Source organism: Ovis canadensis, chromosome 13, assembly GCF_042477335.2.
Source record: "Ovis canadensis isolate MfBH-ARS-UI-01 breed Bighorn chromosome 13, ARS-UI_OviCan_v2, whole genome shotgun sequence".
Lineage (NCBI taxonomy): Eukaryota > Metazoa > Chordata > Mammalia > Artiodactyla > Bovidae > Ovis > Ovis canadensis.
The window spans coordinates 48,550,919-48,573,956 of record NC_091257.1 but is presented as its reverse complement, the minus strand read 5'-3'; the positions used below and the strand labels follow the sequence as shown (position 1 = coordinate 48,573,956).

General features: G+C 38.0%; 1 protein-coding gene across 12 annotated transcripts in view; it reads left to right on the top strand.

Moving 5' to 3' along the window:
- ZEB1 (zinc finger E-box binding homeobox 1) overlaps positions 1-23,038 on the top strand; it is a 201,742-nt gene that overhangs the window by 151,657 nt on the left and 27,047 nt on the right. For 5 of the 12 annotated variants that reach the window (XM_069547657.1, XM_069547649.1, XM_069547656.1 and 2 more), the window contains 2 exons: positions 14,307-14,369; positions 21,743-21,904. In XM_069547657.1, coding sequence (XP_069403758.1) covers positions 14,307-14,369; positions 21,743-21,904 — 225 coding nt within the window. The remainder of the gene's footprint in view (positions 1-14,306; positions 14,370-21,742; positions 21,905-23,038) is intronic. The other 7 variants (XM_069547651.1, XM_069547659.1, XM_069547653.1 and 4 more) reach the window with 3 other exon arrangements.

Below are 23,038 nucleotides of genomic sequence, written 5' to 3'. Positions count from 1 at the left end.
AGTCTCAAGTTAGGATCAAGTTCTTAGAAGGATTAAAGAGAAGCAGTATTTTCATTATAAAACTAAATAAACTAAGACATGTTGACATCTAAGGATGAGATTTCTAGATTCATTAAGTCCTGTTGTCTTAAAAGACGTATAAATTTCTGGTGTTTTTTTTTTGGTAGGAAAGATAGTGTAACTTGGCAGTGTTCCAGCATATCATGCTTATCTGACAAGAGCTTCTTGTGGTTCAGCCAAAAACTCGCATGCTTGTGTCAGTTAAACGTTTTTAAATATGTTTGCCCTTTCAGGACACCTGTCTTATAGACCTTTTATTCTTTTAGCTTTTAAAAATTACATGAAACTGATCCAATGGTATACAATATCATTTAATAGACCGGCTATTTCTTAATGCCTTAAAATGATCCCAAGTAACAGTGACTTAACCATTTTTCTGACTTGAAAATTTTTTACCTCTATAGAAATGCACATGTTGACAAAAATGCCAAGTCAATGAAAACTTCTTTAAGATAAAAACATATAAAAGTCTGATCTTACAGTTATAGCAATAAAGCTTTTTTGAATACAAGTTATAATGGCAGCTTAGACAGTAAAGAATCCACCTGCAATGCAAGAGACCTGGGTTTGATCCCCGGGTCAGGAAGATCTCCTGCAGAAGGGAATGGCAACCCACTTCAGTATTCTTGCCTGGAGAATTCCATGAACAGGGGAGCCTGGTGGACCACAGTCCATGTGGTCGCAAAGAGTTGGACACCATTAAGCAACTAACAGTATAATAAAATATAATAAATAATCTATGCAAAGAATGCCTCCATTGGTATTGAACCAAATTATCCTCATCTCAAGATTTAGCCTGACCTACCCTTTGGAACCTTTTTCAACCAAAGGTGGTGTGTGATGTGGAAAAGCTCACCATGTGGCTTCTCGTCTTCTTTGTACTGCTGTGTCCCCTGAGTGTCACTTTTGCATCTATAAAATGAAAAAACTGGGCCAGATGACCGCAGAGGTCTTTTTTTAGCTCTGCTCATAACAGGATCCAACTCCATTTGCACTAAATGTGCAACACTAACATTTGAGTGACTCTAAATGCCTAAGCATTATGAGGTGGCACAGGGGGAGGAGTCTGGGCTCTGCCTACAGTGGGAATCTCAGCTGTGCCCACTGCCCTCCTGAAAAACTCCCAGCCAGTCAGACATGTGCCTGGATGGAGAGCAGTGTGTACGGCTCCTGTGTCGTCAGCTCTACAGCACATGTTCCAAGTATTGATTTCCAAGTTACTTAGGTTCTTGGCTTCCCCACCTCCTTCAGTGTGTTATGTAATTCATTTGTAATACAGCTAGGTTCCCTTGCTAATGTCTATATTTCATTTTGTATTCTGTCTTCTGGGTGATTGATTTGGGGGAGGGGTGGATTGTCCTGGCTGTAAAGGTGCAGAAAGACACACTCAGAAAAGTGTCACACACCCATCCCTGTCCCCGTTTTCCCTAATAAAAATGCTACTCACAGAAGAATGCATAATTTTGAAACTACTTTATGTGTATAGTGTACTCTGAAATTGAACAAGTAAGTAAATATGTTGAGGATAAGGAGACCCAGGTTTCTCACTGTCAGTAGGAAGTTACACACAAGGGGAAGAAAGGAGGCTGGGATAAACCCTGTGGTGTCTGATTGGATTCAGAGGTATTAGCGTGACCTTATGGTTCTTAATGTCTATGAAGGCAAATAAAAAAGTACACACGCCTACGTGCAGCTGTTAGTGCACATACGTGTCTCCCAGCTCTGTCTGCTGAGAAGGCAGGGCGGCAGTGACAGACACTAGCAGTAAGCATATCCAGTGCCCAAATCTGTAGAATGACTGCAGAAATGACTGACTGATTCTGGAACCAAGGGAGAGAAAATGTAAGATAAGCCTGGAACATGAGTAAGAAAGTGCTAAAAAAAATTTATGAAGGCATATCAAGAGACACAAGAGCTAACTTGAAGGAACTCCCCATGGCCAAATCTAGAACAATTTTGGCAGCAAAATAAATGATAGTACTGGATTATAATCTAGGAAATGAAATAAATATCAATGCATCCACATGGATATAAATACTTAAATACATGGAGGAGAAGGCAAAGCTCTTCCTTATAGTATAATTCTAGTTGTAAATTAAGAAGTAATCAGGGGAGTGGAAAATCGCCATTAGGCAAACACCTTGGTAATTGTTGTGGGCAAGAGCCGTCAATGGTTGCTAAAGTTAGTGGGTGCCGGTAACATGAGAAAAAAGATACGTGCATAATCTCCAAGTATTTCCCCACTAGATAATTATAAAGAAAGGAATAATAACTGGTATAAAGAAACCTGGCAGACAGCATCTTAACCAGATGATGAAGGTTCCTCAGGTCATGCTGACACCATGCCTTGACTATTATAAATAATGCTTCAGTGGACATAGGAGTACAGATATTTCTTGAGATAGTAGTTTCTTTTCCTTCAGATATATACTCAGAAGTAGGATTTCTGGATCACATGGTAGTTCTGTTTTTAATTTTCTTGGGGAACCTCCATACTATTTTTCATAGTAGCTGCACCAGGTTACATTCCAAACAGTGCACCAAGGGTTCCCTTTTCTCCACATCACCAACACCTTGTCTATTTGATGACAGCCATTCTAACAGGTGTGAAGTGGTATCTCATTATGGTTTTGATTTGCATTTCCCTGATGATAAGTGATTTAGAACACCTTCTCATGTGTATTTCTTTGCCGTTTCTAGTCTTCTTTGAAAAAAAGAAGAAACAGTCTATTCAGGCCCTTTGTGTGTGTGCTCAGTCACTAAGTCATGCCTGACTCTGCAACCCCATGAATGGTAGCCTTCCAGGCTCTTCTGTCCATGGGATTTCCAAGGCAGGAATACTGAAGTGGGTTGCCATCTCCTCCTCCAGGGAATTTTCCCGACCCAGGGATCAAACCCACGTCTCCCACATTGGCAGGTGGATTATTTACCACTGAACCACCAGGGAAGCTCATTCAGGTCCTTTGCCCATTTTTAAATCATTATTTGCTTTTTTACTATCAAGCTGTAGAAGTTCCCTGTGCATGTTGGATATTAACCCCTTTCACTTGTATGCTTTGCAGATGCTTTTTTCTGCTTGCACAGATTGCCTTTTCATTTTGTTGATCATTTCTTTTGCTGTGCAGAAGCTTTTTTAGTTTAATGTATGCCTTTATTTTTTATTTTTTAACTTGTGCTTTGGTGTCATATCTAGAAAATCACTGCCACGATCAATGTCAGGGAGTTTTTTCCCCTGTGTTTTCGTCCAGGATTTTTATGGTTTCATGTCTCACATTGAAGTCTTTACCTGTTTCGAGTTAATGTTTGATAGTGATATGAGATAGGAGTCTAGCTTCATTCTTCTACACGTGACTGTCCAGTTTTTCCAACACCATCAATTGAAGAGACCACCTTTTGCCCACTGAGCTATCTTGGCTCTCTTGTCAAGTATTAGTTGACTTTAGTATATACATGGGTTTATTTCTGGGCCTTTGGTTCTTTTCCATTAGTCTGTGTGTTTTCAGTGCCAGTACCACATGTTTTTATTGCTATAGTTTTATAGTATAGTTTGAAATCAGGAAGTGTAATACCTGCAGCTTTGTTCTTATTATTCAAGATTGTTTTGGCTATTCGGGATCTTTTGTAATTTCACATAAATTTTAGCATTTATCATTTATTTTCTGTTTCTGTAAAAAATGCTATTGGAATTTAGATGGGGATTGCATTGAATCTACAAATAGCTCTGGGTAGTATGGATATTTAACATGGATATTAATTCTTCTAGTTCATGAACACAAGATATCTTTCCACTTATTTGTGTTTTCAATTTCTTTCCTCAGTGTTTTACAGCTTTTTTAGGAAATTGTGTTTTAATTTATTTTTTAATTGGAGGAAAATTGCCTCACAGCATTTAGTGCTTTTATTTCCTTGGTTAAATTTATTCATAAGTATTTTGTTAGTTTTGATGCTATTGTAAACAAGATTTCATTTATTTCTTTATTTCTGTTTCATATGGTTTTAGTATATAGAAATGCAACTGATTTTTGAATGTTGTTTTTTTTTTTAATCTGTACAGGTATTCTTTGGTTTCTTATATTAGCATTTTATAGTTTCAAAATGCAGATCATCAACATGTTTTGAGAGACTTAAACCTCTTTCTTTCATTTTTGAAGGGAAAAACTATTGTGAATATTTTATTTTTAAGTTTCCATTTGTTCATTCTCATTAGGGTTACACGGTTGGGCAATATGATTGAGTTTTGTGTGTTGCCCTTGTATCCTGCAGACTTGCTAGTTCTAAACATTCTTTGGAGATTCTTAAGATTTCTATGTAGACAGTCTTCTCTTCAAATTGGGGTAGTTTTTCTTCCTTTCTAGTCTGTATACCATTTATTTCTTTTTATTAGAAAATGCCAGGAGTGGTGAGAGTGGACATTTTCCCAATCTTAGAAGGAAAGTATATGGTCTTTTGCTTTAAAGTATAATGTTAACTGTGAGTTTATTGTAGATGTCCTTTATGAAACTATTCTCATTTCTGGTTTGCTGAGAGTTTTCATCATGAATAGATGTCAGATTTTTTTCAGTGCTTTTTCTGTGTCAGTTGATATGATCATGTGGTTTTGCTTCTTCAGCCTGTTAACACAGTGAAATGCATTAATGGACTTTCCAATATTGAACTAGCTTTAGATTATCTGGAAAGCCCCTCTGAGTCATTGTGTTTTCATATATTGCTGAATATGATTTGATAATTTTTTGTTGAGTTTTGTGCCAGTGTTCATGAGAGATACTGGTCTATAGGTTGGTTGGTTTGTTTTTTGTAATATTGTAACATGGTTTTGGTATCAAGGTAATATGGGCCTCATGAAATTAATAGGAAAGTCTTCCTTTTTCTTCTGTTTTCTTAAAAATACTATCTAAATTTAGTGCTGTTCAGTAAATGTCTGGTAAAACTTAAAGTGGAAAACATGTGGACCTAGAATTTTCTATTATTTGGAGAAGATTTTAAACTACAAATTAAAATTTTAAAACAATTATAGGAATATTCAGATTAGCCATTTGATCTTGGATGACTTGCAGTAGTTTCTAGTTTTTGAGGATATAGTCCACTTAAAAGTTTTCAAATTCATGTCTGTTAAGAGATGTTAACCTTACAAGACTGCTTTAAGGAAAATAGCTCACAATTATATAGCACTTACTGAGTGTCTGGTGCAATGCTAAGCACATACTGTAGTGATTTTATCTTCACAACTACCCTAACTACTGTTACTATCCTCCAAATTTATATTTTATAAACTGATTATGAACTGCCTCACAGATTTCATAATGGACATATAAAATTTTTCATTTAAGTGTAATTACAAACAACCTAATTTCTGGCACATTAAAAATGACATTTTAAAACACCGTTCATCTGTGAAATTCATAGCAATTTAATACCTTCATTTAACACTTCCATTTAAAAAAAAACATGAATAAGCTTCTTCTTTAAGAGTCAGAAATGTATATCTTAATGTTTACTTCTTGAACGCATAGCCCTTTTAATATCTTCTGGCTCTGCAGTGATCCCCTTTTCATTCCTGATATTAGAAATTTATAGCTTCCCTCATTTTTTGTCAGTCTTTCTTAATGTCTGTCATTGTTTTTGGTCTTTTCAGAGAACCTTTTACCATTTTCTCTATTTTTTTTCACTTTTATTGATTTCTATTCTTAATACTTCTTTCTGAGTTTATTTTTCTCTTCTCCCACTGTTTACCATGGCAGCACAGAGTTCTTATTTGAGCCCTTATTTTATAACATAGGCATTTAATAATGTAAACTGCCCTTTAAGCAGTGTTTCTGATACATTCCACAAATATTGATATTTTGGTTTTCGTTTTTCTCTTTGACCCATGGATTCCTTAGAAGTGTGTTAATTTCCAAAGTGTTTAGAAACTTTTTCCCCTTTCTCCTACATATCTAGTTTATATTCATTATGCTAAGAAAACATACTAGGCTGGCCAAAAAGTATGTTGTTTTGGCCAACTCAGTACTTTAAATTATATTTAATTTGTTAAGTTTTGTTGTATGATCCTGGATGTGATCTGTCTTCCTGAATCCTTTATGTGCTTTTAAAAGGGACCAGGTTGAATGTTCTATAAATGTCAGTTGGTTCTAGTGGTTGTTAATGGTGCCTGGTTCTTTATATTGTTGCTGACTTTTTCTCTACTTGTTCTGTCAGTTAATGTGAGGGAGGAGTATTGAAGCCTCCAGTTACAATCATAGATCTGCCTTCTGTTCTCTCCGTCTCCTGATTTGAAGCTTTGCTAGTTTCACACATATTTAAGAGGGTTATATCTTCTTGGTGGATGGACTTATCATTATAATGTTTCTCTATATCTCTGGTAATTTTATTAGCTCTAAAGTCTACTTTAATGTTAAAATAATCGCCCTATTTTCTTTTCATTAATGTTTGCATGGTATATCTTTTTCTATCCTTTTACTTTTAACATACCTATATCATTATATTTAAAATGACTTATTTGTAGAGAGCTATAGATGGAGCTTGGTTTTTAAAATCTCTGTCTCCTAATTGGCTTGTTTAGACCATTTATATTTAATATAACTTTTGGTTTTTAGATTTAGGTTTATAATTGTATTTGTTTTTCATTTTTTTCATTTTTCTATTCTTTTCCTGTCTTTTTTGGACCATTTGAATATGGTTTAATATTCCATTTTCACTTATTTATTTCATGTTTGACTGTATCTCTTTATTGATTTTTTAAGTAGTTGCTCTGTGGATTTGAATGTTACACACTTTTCACAGTCTACTTAGAATCAGTATTTTACTACCCCAAGTGAAGTACAGAAACCTTGCACCCACATGGATGCCATTGCCCTCCTTCCTTTATATTGTAGTCATATATGTACTTGTCATTTCTTATATTCTCCTTCACTCCTGACATTTCAAGTTTCCCTCTAATACCATTTCCCCTTCTTTCTGAAGATCTTCCTGTAGCAATTCTTTTAGATAAGGTCTCCTGGCAATGAACTCTGCTGCTGCTGCTGCTGCTGCTAAGTCACTTCAGTAGTGTCCGACTCTGTGTGAGCCCATAGACGGCAGCCCACCAGGCTCCCCTGTCCCTGGGAGTCTCCAGGCAAGAACACTGGAGTGGGTTGCCATTGCCTTCTCCAAGGCATGAAAGTGAAAAGTGAAAGGGAAGTCGCTCAGTCGTGTCCAACTCTTCGCGACCCCATGGACTGCAGCCTACCAGGCTCCTCCGTCCATGGGATTTTCCAGGCAAGAGTACTGGAGTGGGGTGCCATCGCCTTCTCTGAACTCTGCTAGCTCTCTTTTATCTACGAATATCTTTCTTTTACCCCCAGTTCTGAAGTATGTTTTCACTGAATGTAAAATTTAGGTTTGAGAGACTTTTATTTTCTTTAGCACTTTAAAACATTCCACTTCCTTATGGAATCCTAAATTTCTTTTTTTTTAATATAAATTTATTTTAATTAGAGGTTAATTACTTTACAATGCTGTATTGGTTTTGCTGTACGTCAGCATGAATCCGCCACAGGTATACACATGTTCCCCATCCTGAACCCCCCTCCCTCCTTCCTCCCTGTACCATCCCTCTGGGTTGTCTCAGTGCACCAGCCCCGAGCATCCTGTATCATGCTTTGAATCTGGGCTGGTGATTCGTTTCATATATGATATTATACATGTTTCAATGCCATTCTCCCAGATCATCCCACCCTCGCCCTCTCCCACAGAATCCAAAAGACTGTTCTATACATCTGTGTCTCTTTTGCTGTCTCGCATACAGGGTGATCGTTACCATCTTTCTAAATTCCATATATATGTGTTAGTGTATTGTATTGGTGTTTTTCTTTCTGGCTTACTTCACTCTGTATAATAGGCTCCAGTTTCGTCCACCTCATTAAAACTGATTCAAATGTATTCTTTTTAATGGCTGAGTAATACTCCATTGTGTATATGTACCACAGCTTTCTTATCCATTCATCTGCTGATGGACATCTAGGTTGTTTCCATGTCCTGGCTATTATAAACAGTGCTGAGATGAACATTGGGGTACATGTGTCTCTTTCAATTCTGGTTTTCTCAGTGTGTATGCCCAGCAGTGGGATTGCTGGGTCATAAGGCAGTTCTATTTCCAGTTTTTTAAGGAATCTCCACACTGTTCTCCATAGTGGCTGTACTAGTTTGCATTCCCACTAACAGTGTAAGAGGGTTCCCTTTTCTCCACACCCTCTCCAGACTATTGTTTCAATCATTGTTCCCTTATATTACATTTTCTCTTACTCTTTTCAAGTTTTTTTTTTTTTTTTTAATTTTCAGAGTTAGTTTGATGATATGAGCCTGCGTTTGGAGGGCTTTACCCTGCTTGAGATTCAGTTAACCTCTGAACCTATTCATTTGTGAGTGAAGTGAGTGAGTGAAGTCGCTCAGTCATGTCTGACTCTTTGTGACCCCATGGACTGTAGCCTATCAGGCTCCTCCACCCATGGGATTTTCCAGGCAAGAGTGCTGGAGTGGATTGCCATTTCCTTCTCCAGGGGATCTTCCCAACCCAGGAATCAAACCCGGGTCTCCCGCATTGCAGGCAGACGCTTTGCTGTGTCTTCTGTTAAATTTGGGAAGTTTTTAGACATTATTTTTTCAAAAATTTTTTTCTATATCATTCTCTTCTCTTTCTGTGACTTCAGTGACATGAAAGATACTTCCCTTATTATCCTGTACATCTAATAGTCTTAGTCATTTACTCTGCTTTTCAGATTAGAAAATTTTCATTAATCTGTCATCAAGTTCACTAATCTTTCCTCTTTCATCTCTATTTTACTATTGAGCATATCAAGTGGGTTTTAAAATTTTTTGTTATTGTATTCTTCTAAAGTTTTCTTTTGATTCTTTTTTATAGTTTCTATTTGCTGATGCAAGTTTGCTGAGACTTTCCTTCTACTCTTTTCAAGAGTGTTCACCCTTAACTTCTTGGAGAACCTTTATAAAAGCTGTCCTGTAATTTCAACACCTGTGTTATCTCAGTGTTGCCACATTTTCACATTGAAGCTGTGGTTTTCTTGGTTCTTTGCATGCCAAGTAATTTTGGATTGTATCCTGGACACTTTTGAGTATTATCTTATGAGACCCTTGCTGTTATTTAAATCCTGTGGAGAATTTTTGTGCTTCTGGTTTAGCAGGCAATAATTCAGTGTATCAGGCTGTAAGTTCCAACCAGCTTTTTGTGGGTTGTGGTCCCAATGTAAGTTCCCTTTTCAAGCCTTTGCAGTGCTTTTCAGATCTGTACCATGCAGAGTGATGATCTTAGCCCACGCTTCAGTTCTCAGAGTCTGTGATCAGATCCACATGAGGGAAACTTGGGATGCACCCAGGGGTCCACAGACAGCTCTGTGCAGGTGCTTCCCCATGCTCCTCCCTCTCAGTGGTCTCCTCAGTATTTCCAGTTCCTCAGGACTCTCCTGTTCAGTCTTCTGTCCAAAATCCTGGGACTTTACTGCAGTACCTTGTGCATACTTCCTGCAGCTGTGACGGTGAGAAGAACTGCAGGAAGACAGGCAGAGGGAGTTCAGTGGACACACGTACCACCCTCTTCAGGCTCTGCTCCTTCCGCTGGAGGAGAAGGTGCCCCTCCCTTGGCTTTTAGGTACCTGGGGGCCCCTGCTTTTACCATGGTCTCTCCCACTATGGGATGACCTAGGGGCTGGGACCCAAAAGGAAAGATGGAAAAATGCATATTTCTCCCTTTCCTGCTCCCTAAGCCTAAACTGGAGGGCTTTTCTAGCATATTTCTTCCATGCTTCAGTGTCCACATCCAGCTTTTGAACCACCCTGAACCCCGGCTGTGGTGGGAGGAATCACTTCCAGCTCAGTGGCCCCCTCTTCTTCCTCTGCCTGCTCTGGTTCACCTTCTGGAGTCTTCACACTGCCCCTCCATGCGTTTTCCCAGGTGTTGTAGCTGCGTCTGGTGGGACATACAGGTAGCCTATCTCCATGTTCACCAAAGCTGACTTTAGGCATGTTTTTTTGTTTACCATTGTCTACATTAACAGGTTTTCCTGGAGGTTGTGAATTGTATTTACTGGGAGGTTGATGGACAATTATACCAAAAATAGATTGATACACATGTAGAACCTAATGGATATAAGAAGGAAAGATGGAGCTGTCTGGAAACATTCTGAAAAAGTATACAGTGAAACAAACATTTCATCCTTAATCAAAGTTTGAATACTTTATGTTTGAATTCAGGAATTTCTCAATGTTTGCTTTTTGGACAGTGTTACTGTAATAGGTTTCTCTCCTGTAACGGGGACAGTGGGGTGGGGCTAGCAGAGAGCAGGGTCAGGGAAGACTTACAAACTGAGAGACACGTGAACTGAGCTTCAAAGAAGTCAGGTTAGTAGCAGTTACTCAGATGAATGGGTAACAGCATTCTAGCAGAGAACACAGCTTTAAGAAAAAGGCAGGTCTAAATGTGCTTGGTGTGTGTGTCATCGAGAAAAAAACAGGAGCAGAAAAGGAGAATCTGACTCCCTTAGCCACTCATTGTGCCTTCTTAGCCATTGCTTCAAAATATCCCCACAGAAATATGTGTAATTGTTAGAAACACCTTGATATTAATTTCAGAAATCCAAGTTTTAGAATTTAGAACATGTGTTAAATTATCGGTCCTGTACTTTGAATTATCTTATCTCGCCATTGATAGTAAGCATCTACATCTCTAATTAAAATCAACTGCATCTGTCATACTTGTTTTTACTTACTAGGAATTTCATTCTTCAGCAAAATGAACAGGTGCTATCTACTTTGATCTAAATGTGTGCTATTTGCCTCTTTTTTAAAGTAAACTTTCAATTTTGAGATAATTACAGATTCACAATTCATAGTTTTAAATTTACAAATAATACAGGGAGTCTGTGCACCTTTTACCCAGTTTCAAATGGTAACATCTTGTAGAACTGTAGTACAGTATTGTAACCAGGATATTAGTGTTGATACAGGTGAGATGCAGAGCATCCATGACCACAGGGTTCCCCACTTGCCTTCAGACAATCCGTCCTCTCCTCCTTTCCCCTCCTCCCCATTCTTAACCTTGGCAACCACTAAGCTAGTCTCCATTTCTGTAATTTTGTCATTTCGTTAATGTAATATAAGTGCAATAATGCAGTATGCAATAACCTTTGGGTTGGCTTTTTTCACTCTCCATAATCTTTTGGTGACTCATTGAAGTTGTATGTATCAGTAGTTTGTTCCTTTTTATTGCTGAATAGCCTTTCATGACTTACTTCAGCTATCTTTTGCCATTCTTTGAAAAACTGAAGTCTTGTTACTCTGGAGTTTGTCCTTTAGATACTTGCTTTGGTATTTAGACTAAAAGCCAAACCCTCAGGAGCACTCTGGTTTTCCTTCCTAAGTTGCACTTAGATTGGTCAGTCATAATATGTTGACATTATAAAGTCTTATAGGAGAAAAAAAACTTAGGTACAAGTAGATTTAGTTACTTTATTCCTCTTATATTTCTTAAAACTAGAAGTAAGGTCAGAACACAGTAGGGAGAATGCTGCTTGAGAAATATTTAGAACAGCCCCTGTTCCAAGATGCCCTTGTGCTGGTCCCTGGATGGAGCGGGGAGGGACTACTGCAGGCAGTGATTTTTGGCGAGAGGAGGGTACCCACCTGACGGCCCAGCACAAGTTCCATTTCTATTTCATTAGTTGACATGATTTTAGTTGTTGAACAAAAATTCCGCCCCCAATAAAGAGGGGATGATTGGAGCCTTCCAGGTTTCAAACTGTGGTAAATAAGCATGGGACCAGATTCTGACATGTTACATTCTCATGTAAGTAGCCTAGATTTCACTCCTGCAGAAGGAATAATTTAATTGAATTGCAAACAGTGTTTAAGTGAAGTGAAGTCGCTCAGTCGTGTCCGACTCTTTGTGATCCCATGGACTGTAGCCTACCAGGCTCCTCTGTCCATGGAATTCTCCAGGCAAGAATACTGGAGTGGGTTGCCATTGCTTTAATTGCAAGCAGTAAAGTTAATAAGGTCCAAAATATCATTTTAAACTTTAAAATCAGTGATACCATGGGCTTTCCTGGTGGTCCAGTGTTTAAGACTCTGCGCGTCCACTGGGGCAGGCATGGGTGCAGTCCTTGGTCGGGGAAGGTTCCACGTGCCATGTGGTACTGAAGAAAAAAAAAAAATAGAAACAAAAACTCCAAAATAAATAACTAAAATCAGTGTTACTTCCACCTTAGCGAGTCATAGCTCTGCCTGCTTCGGTTTTCATGTGAGGAAAAACAGCGAACACACATATGCAATAATAAATATATTACTATCATAATTACCCACTTGGCACACTGTTTATTATTTTAGGTTAAGTTGATGCTTTGGAGGAAGAGGAAAAAAAATAAACATTGGAGACTTTCAGATGCTTAGCAAATACCAGTGTTTACCATACAGTATTGTTAACACTTGACCAGGGATTTTTAAATTGTCATTTTGCTGATAGCAAATATAAAATGAGAATTCTTCAGCAGAAGTTAATCTCATCATTATCTACTTCAGACAGTGTTTTTTATGCTGATCTAAAGAGGTTTATGCATATTTTAACTATCACATAATGATCATCTTTAAGTAGTAACATAAAAGTTAATGAGTATAGAAAATCTGCCAAATAAATCCACCCAGTAATCCAAGACACTTATAGAAATACATGCTTTAATGTGAGCACAGATTTTACTTGATTAGTGCTGTATTTCTCAATTCAGTTATCAAACTTAAGGAAAATCTGAATCAAGATTTTTGACTGACATATTCAATGGGATTTGATTGGAGTGCAGATAACTACACAGTGTTTTAGTGTGACTTTGTAACCAGTCTTCTGATCATAATTACATTATATACTCTGAAAGCAGTTTTTAACTTCTAGTCTTTTGTATGTACACAGGTTCTTAATAAACTACTCAATGAATAAAATGTACCTAAATATATAAAGTTTACTTTCTGCTCACCTAAATAATGTGCATATTGACTCTGATCTTATCAGCTCATTACAAATATATAGGTGTCAGAGGTGGGTAATGTGTGTTAGTTGCTCAGTCGTGTCTGACTCTCTGTGACCCTATGGACTGTAGCTCTTCAGGCTCCTCTGTCCATGGGATTCTGCAAGCAAGAATACGGGAGTGGGTTGCCATTCCCTTCTCCAGGGGATCTTCCCGACCCAGGGATTGAAGCCATGTCTCCCGTGTTACAAGCAGATTCTTTACCATCTGAGCCCCAGAGAAGGTGGATAATAGACATCTAAAATATTTATTGGCATATAAGAAATGAATTGCCAGTCCAGGTTCGATGCAGGATACAGGATGCTTGGGGCTGGTGCACTGGGATGACCCAGAGGGATGGTACGGGGAGGGAGGTGAGGGGGGGGGGGTTCAGTACACCCGTGGCGGATTCATGTTGATGTATGGCAAAACCAGTACAACATTGTAAAGTAGCCTCCAATTAAAATAAATAAATTTAAATTAAAAAAATAAAATATTTATTGGTACCACTATTATCATTTAATACTGCTTACTAGTAGTTAGAATCATGAAGAGAGTGAAAGAAAAGGTATAGTCCTTAGCTGTTTGCTCTGGGCACATTGCAGGTTGTCAGGGACTCTGTCTATAGTGAGATAAGCCAGGGTGGAGGAGAGAGCGGGTTTTAGAGCCATTCAGACCTGCTTTCATATTCCACTTCCACCACCCAGTAGCTGTGTGTCTGTAGGCAGGTTCTGTAACCTCTTCAAGCCTCATGTTTTGGTGGGATTTTTAATTTATAAAGAGATAGTTTATGAAGGTTAAAGGAAATGAGTTGATAAAGCACCTAGCACGATGCCCAGCACATAGCAATCTGTGCTTCAGGAAAGAGATGAAAAAGGAATCCTACTGCCTGTAGGTAGAGCTCCTCTCCTAAAAAACAATACCATTAATAAAATCCTAGTATGCATATAATTCTAATATATGTAGAAGTCCTGAATATGTAAACATTTTCTCTCATTTTGCTTCTCTAAAATATCTCTATGAGTTCTGTGAAACTGCTTAGTTTCTTTAAAAAGCTTTAGCTTAGTAGGACATGTTACTGTACTTATACAAGGGGGGAAAAATCCAAATCAAATATAACCTAAAAGTTTCCATTTCAGATTTATAGAAGTTAAGTGTTGGTGAGAGGGGGGATCTATTTTAATGCTTTTGTTCTTTGATTTTTAGCAGGAAAGGAAGGACAAGAAATCCTGGGGCCGGAAGCTCGGGCAGATGAAGTGGGATGTGCAGGTACTCTTGCCTTTTTCTCAAGCACTGTCATCTTTGAACAGCCTTTTGTGTGACTGGTTTTTGCACTTGTGAGTCCTGCATTTAATCTGTTTCCTCCTCTTTAGCTTGCCCCCCTTTAAATGTTTAAGTACCTAGGCATACGGGGCACTGTAGGAAAAGTTAGATGTTTATATTCTTTAAATATACTGCAAGCTTAGATATTCATATAATACAGGTATTCATCTGTAAGGATAACAGATATAATCTACAGATAATCCACAGAGTAAGTGTTTAAATGATAATTTAAACTTTTATCAGATTTTTACCATAGTTACAGAAATACAGATCTATTTTGAGTTTCATTATTAGTTACCAGCATCTACATGAAATTGCCCACAAGACTAAAAGCAGAAGAGAGAAAAATAAGCAAATATCATGGGTTATCTAGAAACCAGATGAAAATTATGAGTATTAATAAGTGAACATGTCACAGCAAACAAGAGAATACACTTTTTCTTACCATTTCTGTGATTGAAAAAGGCCAAAATGAAGTTGAAAGTGAAAGTTGCTCAGTTGTGTCCGACTGTTTGCGACCCCATGGACCAGAGTCCATGGAATTCTCCAAGCCAAAATCTGGAGTGGGTAGCCTTTCCCTCCTCCAGGGGATCTTCCCAACCCAAAATGAAGTTGAATTATAGTAAACAAAGAAATTTGCTTCTAGGTGACTATATTAGTACATATTCCCCGAGACTTAAACTATTCCTCTATTATTGGATTCAAATCAGATTTAAGAAGCAAAAGAGTAAGTGCAAATCTTAAATCCAGATATTTCATATGATAATATCCAATATGTAATAATACCAGGCACTTATTACTTCTGATAAGGCAGTCTTCGAATGTAAACTTCAAAAAGAAATTCTAAATTATTAAAACATTTCCTCAAAATTCTGTACTTAAAAGTAGTATTATTGTATTCTGTATATTCAACCATAGATTAGATATTTCTAGCATACAGTTTTAAATTTTCTTTGTTTCTTCTTTGGCTTAACATTTATAGTTTTTTGTTCTTTGCAGTACATTTTAGGAGTATTCCACAGAGCCTTATAAATCACCTTGTGTTGTGTAAGATGAGTGTATTTTGCAGTAATGTGTCAGAAATCGATTTTTACCTATAAGCATCAGCCCTCCCATACTTGTCAGTTCTATAAAACAAAGAGCAAGCCTTTGTATTCTTACTGAAAGTGCACTCCAAATTAATCAAATAATGGAATATGTGATCATTTATGGTGCCACAGCCAAAGATTTTGTATTCTGCCTTTAACATGGTTGTGTTGAACTTGCATGAATAATGTATTCAGGTATGCTTATTATCAAATATTTGTCAGGCTGACTTATACATTACATAAAATATTTAAACAATATATTTGTTGTTAGTAAAATAGTGTTAATGAACACAGAAGAATGCTGTTCACCACTCTTCTGTTTAATGTTAAAATGTGACGACTCACATCACCAGAGTAGTAGAAGGTCTTCTGTAGGTCGTTTGCCCTTTGAGGCAAAGTGCCAGCAAAAAAGACACCTAGAGTTCCAAGTTGACAGTATTTTACCTCACAGTCTGCTCTGCAGTACAAAAATGAATCCATGCTTTCAGTTTGAAGTACTGAGTGATACACAATTTCCCTCCTTCCCCCAAAAATAGTCAGATCTGGAAGGCAGTGTAACTGTATATAAGCTAGAGTTCCCGCTGAAATACAGCACCACCCCCCCTCCAAAATAGTGAGCCCTGTGTGTTACTTCCCTGGCACTCGGGGAGTTACCAGTAAACAAACGTTTAATCAAACTCTGATAAATGCAGTTTTCAGCAAAGAAGGGTGGAAAGGAGATATTAAGAGACTTCAGAGCAGTAGCTTTGAAATCGTGTTTCACCTTTGCTTGTGTTGGTTCTTCACTTCCAGGGAATAATGTGCTGACAAAGTAAACAAAACCGTGGCAAGAGGTCACCGTCATTAGTTCAGAACTTTGTCAGCTCCTTCCTCAAGCTGACTTCCTTCTGCGGTTCTCGAAGTCAGGAGAACTATAGTCTCAGCTTAGTATTCAGAGAATGAAAAAGTCACCCCGAACAGCCTTTGTTCTTCTAAGCATCCTTTCCCTGTTTATTTAGCTGATACTTGTGCAAAGTTTCAAAACTGGAGGATAAAGGATAACTATCCTTTATTCTGATGGGATTAAAACACTGATAGCCTCATTAAAATGTTATTTAGCCTTTATATTAAATGTTTGTCTCTCTAGCCTTGCTTTGTATAATTTGTGATTATAACTCTACAATTATACACTTTGACCAATGATTATAACCCTATAATTCTATACTGTGACAGTTCAGAGTTTTGTCACAAATGAAAAACCAAGTTGTCATCATATTCTCTGTATTTGCTCATGTCTTTAATATTTAAACACATGCAATTAATTAGTCTTAAGACTAGGAATTTTGCTTTATAATAGAATAGACCTTTTCACCATGTGCACTCCCCAGCACTTTATGTTTCAGGGGTAAAACTGAGGAATGGCTGGTCTTAGCTTGACATTGGCTTGGTAAGTACAGGCTCATGGAAGCTGTGTACTTTAGCTGGAAAGAGCCCAGCTTTCAATAGCAGACCCCCAGTACTGAGTCATCTGCTGTAGTTCAGCGTTCACCTTGCAGGACTGCTTTGAAGGAAACATAACCGTTACAGAGCACTTACCATGTGCCTGGTACAGTGCTAAACACATACTGTGTTAATTCATTTCGTCCTCCCAACTACCCTAGGACACACTGTTACTCTGCTCCAGGTTTTATATCATACAGACTGATTAGGTATTGCCTCCCAGGGGTCTGATGGACATACAGAATTCTTCACTTTAGAGAGTACAGTTGACCCCTGAACAACACAGGTTTGAATGATGCAGGTCCACATATACATGTATTTCATTTAATATTAGCTACTGCAGTGAGTCACAGTCTGGGGTTGGCCAAGTCCGAGGATGTGGAATCATATACAGTGAGGGCTGACTCTTAAGTTATATGTGGATTTTCCATCACTTGGAAGGTCAGCACCCCTAAACTTCATGTTTTAAGGGTCAGCTATAGTTACAATCTATTATCTGGCAGATTAAAAATGACATTTCTAACATCACTGTTATATTTGAAACCCACAGCAATTTAATACCATTCATTTTTTAAATATGAATACTTCTTTGAGAGTCAGAAATGTTACATCATAATGTTTACTCCCTGAACTAATACAGAATTAAATGCTAACCAGTGTATATTTCCTGTTGGAAGATACTTTTGATCAGCTGTCATTTCTTTGCAAGAAAAACATATACATAAATTGAAATTTAACTTTCTGTTTAGTTTCCAGGGACTATATGGCCCCTAGATTTTTTTAAATTTGTGGATTATTTTATCCTGTGATCACTGATCACAACATACATGACAGATTTTAATAACTACGGTTTACCCTTGAACCACCTAGGGGTTGGGGTGCCAACCCCTCTGCCCAGTCAGAATCCACATACAACTTATAGTGAGCGCTCCTGAGTGCCCGGCTCCTCCGTACACAGAGCCCCTCTCTGTCTGCGGTCTCACGTCCATGGACACAGCCAACCATGGAGCGTGTAGAGCTGTAGCGTTCACTGCTGAAAGCATCCGGTATAAGGGGACCCATGCAGCTCAGAACTGCTGCTCAGGGGCCAACTACTCGTCAAAGTCAGATGTTAACTGGAAATGAGATTGAAGGAGCCAAAGCATTTTCCAATTAGCCCATAATCAGTAGTTCAGTGTCGCTTATTCTAGAAGAAAAAGTGTGGAGCATTAATTCTGTTCCTGGTTTTTCTTCAGCTCTGAGAGAACTTTATTCTCATAAATAAAAAGATGAAATAAGTTTTGTCACAAGTGACTTATTAAATTCTTTATATATCTTCAGAACTATATGCAAAGAATTATGGTTATCTGTTAAGAAGAATATTTTAATGACTTGTCAATGACCAGTTCTGTTAAATGCGCCTTCAGTTTTGTTGAAAGCAAAAATTGAGAGCCACCTGTTTCGCTAAAGGATTTGTTTCTCAGTCACCTGAATCATTCAGGCCCTCACTTCCTTGGGTGTATACCAAAAGGCTTCACCCATACTTACTTACCAAAGACTAATGAGATCTTTTCTGACTTTTGCTACTTTTTTTACTCCCACTTAGAGGCACCTTGTGGAATATATTCAGAAATGGTTGGGAATATTGAAATATTGCTAATCAGTACCTTTCGTCAGTACATTTTTAAATAAAAATTCTTTTAATACCTTAACTAAGTATATTTTGATCAATTTCTTAGAGCTATAAACTTAGTAGTTCATTCAATTTCTGGAAAATTTGTACCTAATAACCTTACTAGTGAAACCAATTATCACTGTTAGACCATCAGCCAAGTCAGACTTTCTGGCAGAAAAATAAAGTGCGTCTTCATTTTTCTAATTAAAATGAATGTGTTGATATATGTTTTGAGGAATTTCATAAATTTTTTTCTATTAATATGAAGAATATATAATTTATAAAGAGGAATGTATAAATAAATACTTATTTAAAATAGATTATTCAACAATGAGGTTATTTAGATCTAATTTAATTATTATGAGTTATAAAAATCTTTGTCTCCAAATGCGTATCTTTACAACCAGTGTATAGATAAGTTTATAACTTATTGAAGATATAAGATTCATGTGTAAAATACATGCTACACATGTAACTCTGAACAGCATACACTACTGAAAACTTCCATCATTCCATCATCTGGGATATATTTAGCTACTAGGCTACAGAAAACATATGGCATTGAAACATGTACAATAGCATATAAGAAACGAATCACCAGTCCAGATTCAGTGCAGGATACAGGATGCTTGGGGCTGGTGCACTGGGATGACCCAGAGGGATGGTATGAGGAGGGAGTGGGAGGGGGGTTCAGGATTGGGAACATGTGTACACCCATAGTGGATTCATGTTGATGTATGGCCAAACCAATACAATATTGTAAAGTAAAAAAATAATAATAATAAAAAGAAAATGTAAACATTTTGAAAGTGGAGAATATTTAATTGAAATAAATATTTCATAATATAATCTGACAAAAGTATTTTTAAGTAACTTGTCAAATCTATATTTCCTCTATAAGAAATCACATAAATATAAATTTCATTTGTGAGTTTAATCTAGTTTAACTCAAATATCTGAAGTTACACTGAAAAGATCTACTTAAAAAAATAATGGTAATATACAATGGAACTATATGTAACTTCGTTCTGTGTTTTCCAAGTCTCCTGTAAATGTGTTATCATACTTTCATAATTTAAAAAATAAAAAAGGAAAATAAAATGATAAAAGATATAACAACACAGACTTGTACTACTTTAGTTGTTCAGAAGTACGTATTGTTTTAGCTAATGACAGATCCTAGGAAAGATTTTTGAGAATACTCCTTGCTTTGTTCTCACCAGCATTCTGAAGAGCAGTGAATTTTTTAAGAATAGTTAAGGAATGAAACAAGTGAGGTCATTAAAGGGAAATTACTCTACTTTCTCTGGCCATGTCATATAGCTGATTTCAGAGATGCATAACCATGGCCAAAACATCCCCATTTTAGTCACCAGCTTTTCCCCTGATAGAAATCCTGGGAAGGCTGGACACTAGAGTGCTCTTATGTTGGCCTAATTGATCAGTAAAGCAGGCTTCTCCCAATCAGTACTTTGAATTGTTTTCCTTTGGCAGCTGGAGATTTTATACTGCAAGGCATGCGCTGTACTGATGTAATGGATGGAGGGGGGAACCTGTCTGTCTTTGAAGTTAGAGCAAAGGACTATGAAAGAGGAGTAGAAGAAAGAAGCTTTTGGACTCTAGGAAGGGCCCTGCATGAAAGCTGAAGATCTGGAAATGGATTGCCTTTAGGTGAAGAGTCGTGGCTTCCCTCTTAAAGAGTCTTCACCTCCGCCTGGACCCAGTGACCAAGGTTTGGTGACGACTGGCATCAACTGAAAAAATAGAGTTCTCAGTACAGGTGACCATCGAACACAGTGGTGGAGGCACCTGCCCCCCTGCAGTGGGAATTCCATGTGTAATTTACAGGCAGCCTTCCCAATACTGGATTCCTCTGCGTCTACACTTTCACATCCATGGGTTCAACCAACGACAGTCGTATAGTACTAGAGTATTTACTATTGAAAAAACCTGAGTATAAGTGGATCCTCACAGTTCAAACTCATATTGTTCAGGGACTGACTATATATAGCAGACACTACGTAACTGATAGCTACTGACTGTGTTTAAAAGGAGGAAAAGATGGTGAGCAGTCACCTTTATTACTGTGTCATTGGTGCTGTAAGTTTTAAACAGCAGCCACACTGAGGAACTGAGTTACTGCTCCCGTGCAAGTGTTTTAGTATCTGTTGAACAACAAGATGCTGGTACATCACCATCTTAATTGGGCCCAGTTAAGTCTGCTGTTTCACAAATTCAGAACTGACTTCAATCTGAAGTATGTGAAGAAGTCATACATGAGACACCCAGAGGCCATACTGACCCAGGATAGTCACCAGAAGTGTGGACCCTCCTCCGGGAGGAGGACAGACGGATGGAAACCCCAGCGCACCAGGCCCACCCTGCAGCACACCAGTGCCCTGGCTCCCCTTCTCCAAGTGAAGATGTGCGTTACCCTCGTAACCTTCTGACTCCGGAGGAAATGCCCCTCCCATCATCCAACAATGACACAGTTACTGGAGCAGAAAGACAAAGAACAGCCCTGTCTGTATCTGAACACTCGGGGAGATGGAAAGCACTTTTATCAATTTGATACTCTTTAACTCTTATTAGAAATCTTTCTGGCTGTAGCTAACTATTAAAGCTGTTTTCTAAGAAATCACACAATTGAACTGAACTTCAGAGCAGTTTGCACTCAGTTTGTCATTCAAGTACAGCTCTAAGTAAACATGATACAGTAGGTTGCTGGGATGAACTTAGGTTTGAGAACTGTTTTTCTCTTTTCCTGTTCTCCTTGCTTTATTATTGATTGAGAAACTAAGGATTCAGCCAGCTTCCACTGGGTCTTGTTCACCAGTAAAATGGAATAGAAGTACAACCCTAAAACTTAAAGAGGATATGGTAACAATGTTGAGACTTTTAGAACACCTTAAACTTACGAAAACAGACTTCTCAATAGATTATAGCTGAATGAGTAAATTGTTTTTAATATTCCTGTAAATATTTCCTGTAGATTCAAGGACAGTCGTGTATTCTCTCAAGATAGTTTCTTATTTAGGAAAACTATGTAACAACTTGGTGGTGAAATGGCTTTTTTATAGAGTATGCATTTCTTTTAGTAAAAGATGATGAATGCGACTCAGATGCAGAAAATGAACAAAACCATGATCCTAACGTTGAAGAGTTCCTGCAACAACAAGACACTGCAGTCATCTACCCCGAGGCACCCGAGGACGACCAGAGGCAGGGCACGCCGGAGGCCAGCGGGCATGACGAAAACGGTAATTGGAGCTCACGGCCGCTTGGTTCTCACCTCTGAAGGATTATTGCTTCCATTGCACTGTGTGGGAACCCACCCCACTATAGGGAACATTTCTGAAAACCAGAATTGATTGCAGATGGCAATCGAGAGTAATTTCTTTAGCGAGTGGAGTGATGTCCATGGTGACAGTGTGTAGTCTTCTGTGAGTGCATCTCATGTATCCTGTGATGCCCCCACGTGTGAAATGCTTAGACCATGCCTGGACATTGACTTCCATTCACTCATATGGCAGCAGGCAGTAGAAGTAGGTACTGGGAGAAACCATACTTTCCCTTGATGCTACTCCTCTGTTCTGGAAGAAAACCTCGGTGGTATGGCTCAGAACATACTAATTTGGAGACAATTTTTTTTTTCCCTGTATCTATCTTGGTTGTCTCTGATATTAACAGCCAGTGTATAAACAGCAGTAAAATACAATAGTAATGTGTTCATATGTCATTTTGCCTTCCAAGCACTAGAAACAGATAAAAATAGCATGTTTCAATACTACTCTCTCAAGTCATCTCACCCTTTCCCTCCCCCACTGGGACCAAAGGTCTGTTCTTTATATCTGCGTCTCCTTTGCTGCCCTGTAAATAGGATCACCTGTACTGTCTTTCTAGATTCCATATATATGCATTAATATATGATATTAATATACGATTGTTCGCCTCTCTTTTTCTGACTGGCTTCATTCTGTATAATAGGCTCTAGGTTCATCTGCCTCATTAGAACTGACTCCCATGTGTTCCTTTTTATAGCTGAGTAATATTCCATTGTGTATGTGTACATCTTCTTTATCCATTCATCTGTCAGTGGGACATCTAGGTTGCTTCCATGTCGTAACTATTGTAAATATTGCTATAATGAACATTGGGGTACATGAGTCTTTCTTTTTCAGTTATGGTTTCTTATTCTCAGTAGTGGGAATGCTGGGTCATATGGTAGTTTTGTCCTTAGTTTTGTAAGGAATCTCCATACTCTCCTCCACAGTGGCTGTATCAATTTGCATTCCCACCAACAGGGCAAGAGGGTTCCCCTTTCTCCATACCCTCTAGACATTTATTGTTGGTTGACTTCACGATGATGGCCATTCTGATAAGAGTAAGATAAT